General features: G+C 33.1%; 1 protein-coding gene across 2 annotated transcripts; it reads right to left on the reverse strand.

Moving 5' to 3' along the window:
* Positions 1-3565: 3565 nt before the first annotated feature.
* Positions 3566-7035, reverse strand: LOC108684151 (isocitrate dehydrogenase [NADP] cytoplasmic). 2 transcript variants are annotated; one of them, XM_018188277.1, is made up of 3 exons: positions 6229-6310; positions 6009-6155; positions 3566-5276 (listed from the first exon to the last, which is right to left on the reverse strand). In XM_018188277.1, the coding sequence occupies exon 3, from the start codon at positions 5241-5243 to the stop codon at positions 4065-4067; it is 1179 nt and encodes a 392-aa protein (XP_018043766.1). In that variant the 5' UTR covers positions 5244-5276; positions 6009-6155; positions 6229-6310; the 3' UTR covers positions 3566-4064. The 2 variants fall into 2 exon arrangements, with proteins under 2 accessions (XP_018043766.1, XP_018043765.1); XM_018188276.1 differs by lacking the exon at positions 6009-6155 and having other exon boundaries at positions 6229-7035.
* Positions 7036-7320: the final 285 nt, after the last annotated feature.

Consider the following 7320-nt stretch of genomic DNA (forward strand, 5'->3'; position numbering starts at 1 on the left):
TGAAAATAATTCTAATCAAAATTCATGTCGAATGTTTCGTATAATATGAGTAATTTATTTAATATCTCTTGATAAGAGGGACAAAATGTAAAATACACACATATGTTGACATTACAGCATAATAATTTAATAAAGCGTGAAATAATTTTCGCGTGAAGTAATTACATACAATAGAATGTGTTTTGCGCGAGCAAAAGAGCAACGCAGGAGTACTCTTACCCTCTACAGAAAATGGGGGAGGAAAAAGGGGAAGGGGAGAGAGATTTATCTTCGCTTCAAAGATTACGTAAATTACAAGAGTTCCCATTCCAAAATGTATATCTTTTTTCTCTTTTCAACATTATGATTTACACGAGCATACGTGACATCACCGGACGAATGTTGTGTCGGAAGAGGCGACCTTTTGGAGCGCGGCATCGCGCAATGGTCGCGATAACAACGTTTGATGTGTGTGTGTGTGTGTGTGTGTGTGTGTGTGCGCGCGCGCGTGCGTGCGTGTGTGTGTGTGTGTGTGTGTGTAATAGGGCGTTACGCAAACGCGTGCCTCTTACCTGCTAAGAGCTGAGAGAGACGCGTGCACGTGTTCAGTCCCGATGCCATTGAGAAGAACACGCTGGAAGGAATGTATAATATCCAGTGAAAAGAATAAAAAGGAGTTTTATTAGATCGGGCCAATCTTGGGTAAATTTTCATTTCAAACTGTCACATATCCCAGAACCATAAGTCATTATAATGTCATTATAATGTCAAATGACACCAAAACGATCATTAAAAGTCAATCCGATTTCATTTCCGATTAATTTTAATGTCATTTTAACGTTATCGTGACATGTTCTGCTTGGGATGAATCTAAGCCTAGAATTAATCAAGAATGCAGACATTTGTTAATTGTTGTTTGATCGTTGACATAATAAATATTAATAATATTTAACATTTAACTTTAATAATTTATATATATCTCCAGATATATCAATAAATGTATTGAAAATAAATTTTTTGAAATTTGTCGAATCTGTTATAATCGACGAAAGCCAATATATATATATATAATAGAATCTGAAACTAAGTTGATAGGAAACAAGCTAATGATAATTAATAACGTCAGCTTGTTTCTCCATTGCAGTTTCCTGGGAAAATAAAATATGATGACATTCTGCTGATTACAGGATAAATTCAGCTTGTTTCCATTGTGGTTTCCTGGAAAAATAGAATATGATGACATTTTGTGTGTCGACTACAGAAAAAAATTCAGCAATAGAATATACATTACTAAAATTCAGGGATATTTTATTGAGAGAGAGAAATAGTTATAAAATATTATATTATAAAATAACATGTTTTGCTCTATTCTGCAATCTTCTATTGGATTATATCAGCAGATTATGTTGATAAATTTAATGCAGACGTAGTTGATACTACGATATTCTATTTGAATTTGCTGACGAATTGTCAGCATGCTTTTAATTCCTACTCACTGGGAGTCAACGAAGGTGATCGGGTTAATCCACGAATGTTTAGTCCTGAGAATTGAATGCACAATGATACCAACAATGAGTTAATTCGAACAAATTCAATCTATAATAGAACAAATATTTGTTCTTGCATTTATGCGAGTGAAGAGATTCGATCGCAGAAATAAATTTGGACAAATTACGTAATAATTCGGTACGTAAAGTGCATGGCAAAGATAGATTTGTCAATGATGTGGAAATCGAAAGTAACAAACAACTGATGGTTAATATTTTATAAATATCTTGAATCAAATTCTAATCTATTTTATCCGTCTGTATTATTTGCTATACATTATTTGCTACATATGTATATTCTTTCCGCATAATCCTTCTTCTAAATCGGAAAAATCTTATCTCAAGTTTCACATGGCGATAAACTCGGTAGGTAAAAACGAAACGTGTCACAATGTTGATAACGTGACTCGTTGATGATATCGACGCACGTTTAACTAATTTGCTTTAAATTTATTATTATCTATTGATATATATTATTATCTGCTGATTAGGTAGGACATTGGACATTGAATGCATTTCACTCGACACTCGCAATATTTATGGAATCATTTTATTTTTGTTTATCAAATGTTAAATAAGAACAAAAGCTTGCGAGCATTTTGTGAGCGCCAAATAAAACGCACCTATAAACCCCGTATTATATTATTATGCATTAAAGATTTTGAATTAGTGATTAAAATTCGACCAATATGACGGGCTTAAGCCGTGACTTGCGATTATTATTATATGTAAGATAGGAATTTAAATTCTTATATAATGAAGAATTTATAAGAGATTTTGAGAGATTGACAAATTTTCCATGATTCATTAGATTATAATCAATGTTGAGACCTTTAGAGATCTTATGAGTTTTTATATTGATGGAATGTCATGAAAAATAACAAGTCACCATTGAAATATTCATTTGTTTTCTATATCTTCACATATTTAGCTGATTTCATCTTTGCTGATATAAATAGGAAAATTCGAAATATTTACATCCTCCTTAAAGAATAGGAAGTTTATTCCTATCAGAATAAAGTAATAAAATCAATGAAGTAGATTGTGATTCATCTATAAAAGCTATAGAAATTAAAAAATATGAATATATGATAATTACGATCTGTGTATTTTTTAATCTAAAAAAATGAAATTTTTACTTCAATCATTTTTTCTTATTTATTATAATTATTAAAAACTTCTTAGGACAATCTCAACCAAACTCCGATTAATTTAACCGGCGAAATCGCTTGCATAAAAAATGTATTTAAAAAATCCCAATTGTATAAATAATTCGTCTCTAATTTGTTATTTTCAACAAATAAATGTATGTTGAACGATAAGAAACTAATAATTCTGTTCATGTTAACAAAATAACAGTATCAATTAACAAGTTGGAATTTAGTCGGAGTCATTCTTAATCAATATTCGTTCAAGGATTTTTTATTTTGACATATTTGAATAGATCGGTATATCGGTTTGCATAAGAAACAGTTAGTCTCGTTATCGTTTCTTTCTCATACATCTTGCTGATAACGTTAAGACTAAAATAGATATATGTAACTTCATAAATTATTTAACGTCGAAGATAATTATGTTTTTCATCGTTTTTGTTTGAATTACAGCAAAATAAAGATTCCTATCTTAATGTTAGCATAACATTTGTTCATATCACTCAGATGAAATTAAGTAATCACGATAGTTGATAACTGATAGGAAACTTTAGTCGTTCTGATTAGTCGTTCGCCATGCGATAGATCATGCGATGCAATTTTATTTTTAATTCTAACGTAATTAATAATAATTATATTGTTGATATTACATTATTGATACCGGATATACCTATAGTACCTATATGCATAATGTAACGAAAATGTGAATGGATCGCGTGATGTTAAAAAAATATAACGATTTAAAAAGAGAAATTTCGTCATTAAAAGTTTGTACTTTTTAATTTTCCAAGAATTTAATTTCATTGATAGAATTACGCTAATGCAAAATGATTCACAAGTGTCTTATGTAACTAGTGTGGTTAGCTTATATAATTAGCTTAATATTAATGTGTATGATTAAAAAATTTATTAAAAATCTATACAATGTTGTTTATAAATATCTTTTGCTTTTCTTATAAAACTGTTGCTCAATTAAATAAACTGAAAAAGTCATTACAATAAAGAATAATTTAAAGTTTTAGAGCATCGATTATTTTGCTGAGTTTTGAATAATTATCCAATTACTAATCAATATCAACATTATTTTTCCTTTTACATCTATTACATAGCCATCATCAAGAAAAATATGAGGCAATCAGTTTATGACGTTTTATAAAATGAATAGTCTGATTAATGCCTCGAAGATAAATCGAGCATAATATCGTACGATGTAGCGTGAAACAGAAGATTTAACATAACTGTAGCGACAATTTTACACGCATGTAATCATGTATAATATATGCTCATTGATATTTAATTTTTTCCCGTAACCACGTAAATATTTTTTTCCTTTTATTACAATGACTTAATACTTGGCTCGTAGACTACATTCTCTGTCACCAATGAGTCATGCGTTGAGTTGTTTCTTCAAATTATCAGCAAGTTTGTTCATAAATTCAAATGTTTCGAGATAATCGGCCCTGGTGACGTTGTCCATACCCTTGATGCATATGGCGAGGTCCTTGGTGAAATAACCAGATTCGATGGTGTCGATGCAAACCTTTTCTAGCGTTTCGGCAAAGTGTTGCAAACGCGAATTGTCATCGAGTTTAGCGCGATGTAGTAGGCCGCGAGTCCACGCAAAAATAGAGGCGATCGGATTGGTGGATGTCTCCTTGCCCTGCTGATGCTGACGGTAGTGACGGGTGACGGTGCCATGGGCAGCTTCGGCTTCAATCGTCCGACCATCCGGACATAAGAGAACCGACGTCATCATGCCCAAGGAACCATAACCCTGTGCCACCGAATCCGACTGTACATCACCGTCGTAGTTCTTACACGACCATACAAAGCCACCGCTGGATTTCATAGCATAGGCTACCATATCATCGATCAACCGGTGTTCGTACCATATCTTCTTCGCCTCGAATTGCTGTTTGTATTCCTTATCGTAGATCTCCTGGAATATGTCCTTGAAGCGACCATCATATTTCTTGAGGATCGTGTTCTTCGTGGATAGGTACAATGGATAGTTGCGCGATAACGCGTATTGGAATGAACTATGAGCAAAAGCGCGAATGCTCTCATCAGTATTATATTGAGCCTGGGCGATACCGGGACCTTGAAAATCGTGGACGGTGTATTGGATCTTTTCACCGGAATTGCCAGTCCACATGATTTCTAATTTACCCGGCCCCGGTACCACGAAATCCGTTGCTTTGTATTGATCGGCATGTGCGTGTCTGCCAATAATGATTGGCTCCTTCCAGCAGATCACTAGACGCGGTATGTTCTTGCAGATGATCGCCTCGCGGAATACCGTGCCGCCCAGGATGTTCCTGATAGTGCCGTTCGGACTTTTCCACATCTGTTTCAGCTTGAATTCCTCTACTCGTTTTTCATCGGGTGTGATGGTGGCGCACTTGATACCGACATTATAACGTTTGATTGCTTCAGCGCATTCTACTGTCACTTTATCGTCTGTAGCATCACGATTCTCGATGCCCAAATCATATGTATGCAATTCGATGTCTAAGTAGGGCAAAATGAGTTTCTCCTTAATCGAATCCCATATGATACGTGTCATTTCATCGCCAAGAATGTCGACGACTGGACCTACCTAAAAATTGCAAAATATTTCCAAGATTAAAAATAAAAAAAAAACAAGAATATTTAACAGATTTTTGTTCTTCTAGGCAAACCTTTTTTTATACATTCCATTTTGTAAATTAATATTAATTAAAAATGTCTTTTTGAAATACTACAGTCTACATATATTGGACTCAATATTTTAATATTTTTTTCTTAAATACAGCTTCCGGTAAAAAATTTTTCATGCATGAATATGTATAAACATACAGAAATATTCATAAAATTACTTTTTAGTGTAACAGAAATAATAATAATAATAATGTAAAACATTAAAAATAATTAAAAGGATAACTTTCACTTTCTAGAAAAAAATAAATTATGTATAATTATATATATATATATATCAAATTATGCATAATTGTGTATGAGCAATTTTTTTTTATATTTTTCCAAACTTGTTTTTTTCTGAAATGAACAAGGTACAACTTTGTTGTACCTTTAATTATTTTTAATGTATTTTGATTTTATACATGTTTATAAATATTTATGTATGTTTATACATATTTATACATGTTCATGAAAAATTTTTGACTGAGAGTATTCTCATATTTTTAATTATTATAGATATATGAAATTATTACAGATAATATTCAAGATTAGCGATAATATTCATGATTTTATATTAATAAAATAAAAAGTCAGATCGGTACAAAGTTCACTTTCACACTCCCTTTCTTTGAAGCAATCAGGGTTATCATACCGGTTTTAAATCCCTCCTCCCACTTTAATGAATCTCGCCTCAGGATATCAATTATATAACTCCTTCTCCAGAACAGAAAAAGTGAAAATCAATCATTATGTATGTAAACATACAACAAATTTTCACTTTTCGCATTTCCGACGAAATCTAGGGAAACAATTACGTGATTGATCATTCGATGAGACATGTATTTTAAAGTGGACAGTTGATTCACATTTACCTTTATTTTTGCCATTGTTGCGAATGAGGCGCCGAGAATGCTCTTCACGAGTTGTTCCGTTGACGATAGATGTTGCAGCAGGTGCCGACGGTGACAATCGGATTCTCGTACAGCGAATGAGGACGACGATGATGTGGATGACGTGATACTGTAGTAAGTGGCAGACTGTAATGAGCGTACAGTCCTTATAAAATGTGCATATGGCTGGAAGACACGGTGGGGCGCAAGCATGGCAGCGAATAATGCGTCACCCACCTCTCTATCTATACGTGTACTTTTTTAATATTCCCTCCTCCCTGTATTGTTTCTCTACCTTTTTTCTTTTTTCTCTATTTCACGACGCACTTGACTCTTTTTTTTTTAAATCAATTACAAACACTACGTAGAACGTTTAGCTTAAGATTGATCTGCAATCACTGCAATGATAAGAGTTATCACGCAAAGTCACATGTTCGGTCTTAGAATACTCGATTCCAGAAATTCTTGCTCGAGTGAAATTTAATGCATCTCTATTTCTTTATCTTTCCCTTCCTTTCCTATGCTGAGAACGAATGCGACGTGACTGACGTAATTGATCGGCGTAGGGGAGAGGAATATGCGTTTTATTGCGTTGTTTGTTATCGTATAAATTCATATTTTTCCAGAAAGCGAGTATGCATGCGAGAAATGCATTGATGTGATGTAGTACTTGTAGTTTTACGTGTCTATTAGCATCTATCGAGATTCTCTAGATCTGGAGATCTTTCGGAGACCAGATCAGACTTCATTGAGATTTAGAGTTTCGCTATTTCGAGATATTTGGAGCACTGCTGCTACAATTGGTTGTAAATGAAAATAAAGGGCAACGTAAACACATGAATCATACTTTCTCTCTCTGTCTGGCCTAACGTTCTTAGCAAGAGTCGCTATTGCGTGAATTCATCAGAAAAATTTCACTATTAGAGGGAACAGTTGGCAACACTTTTGTATCTAGGAGATCTTTCTATTGGACGTACATTTACTCCAAATAGGTCTGTTCGCATTGCTTGAAATTTCAAAAAAAAATTTTGCATTAAAAGTGAGATAAATATATATATATATATATATTTATTT

This window comes from Atta colombica, unplaced genomic scaffold (assembly GCF_001594045.1).
Source record: "Atta colombica isolate Treedump-2 unplaced genomic scaffold, Acol1.0 scaffold126, whole genome shotgun sequence".
NCBI classification, from domain to species: Eukaryota; Metazoa; Arthropoda; class Insecta; order Hymenoptera; family Formicidae; genus Atta; species Atta colombica.

Bases quoted from the DNA above. Each gene is read 5' to 3' on its own strand.
- LOC108684151 (XM_018188276.1), bottom strand. From the start codon at position 6,459: ATGCTTGCGCCCCACCGTGTCTTCCAGCCATATGCACATTTTATAAGG. The intron at 5,277-6,228 runs GTAAATGTGAAT...TGCAATTTTTAG, and splicing joins CAACAATGGCAAAAATAAAG to GTAGGTCCAGTCGTCGACAT.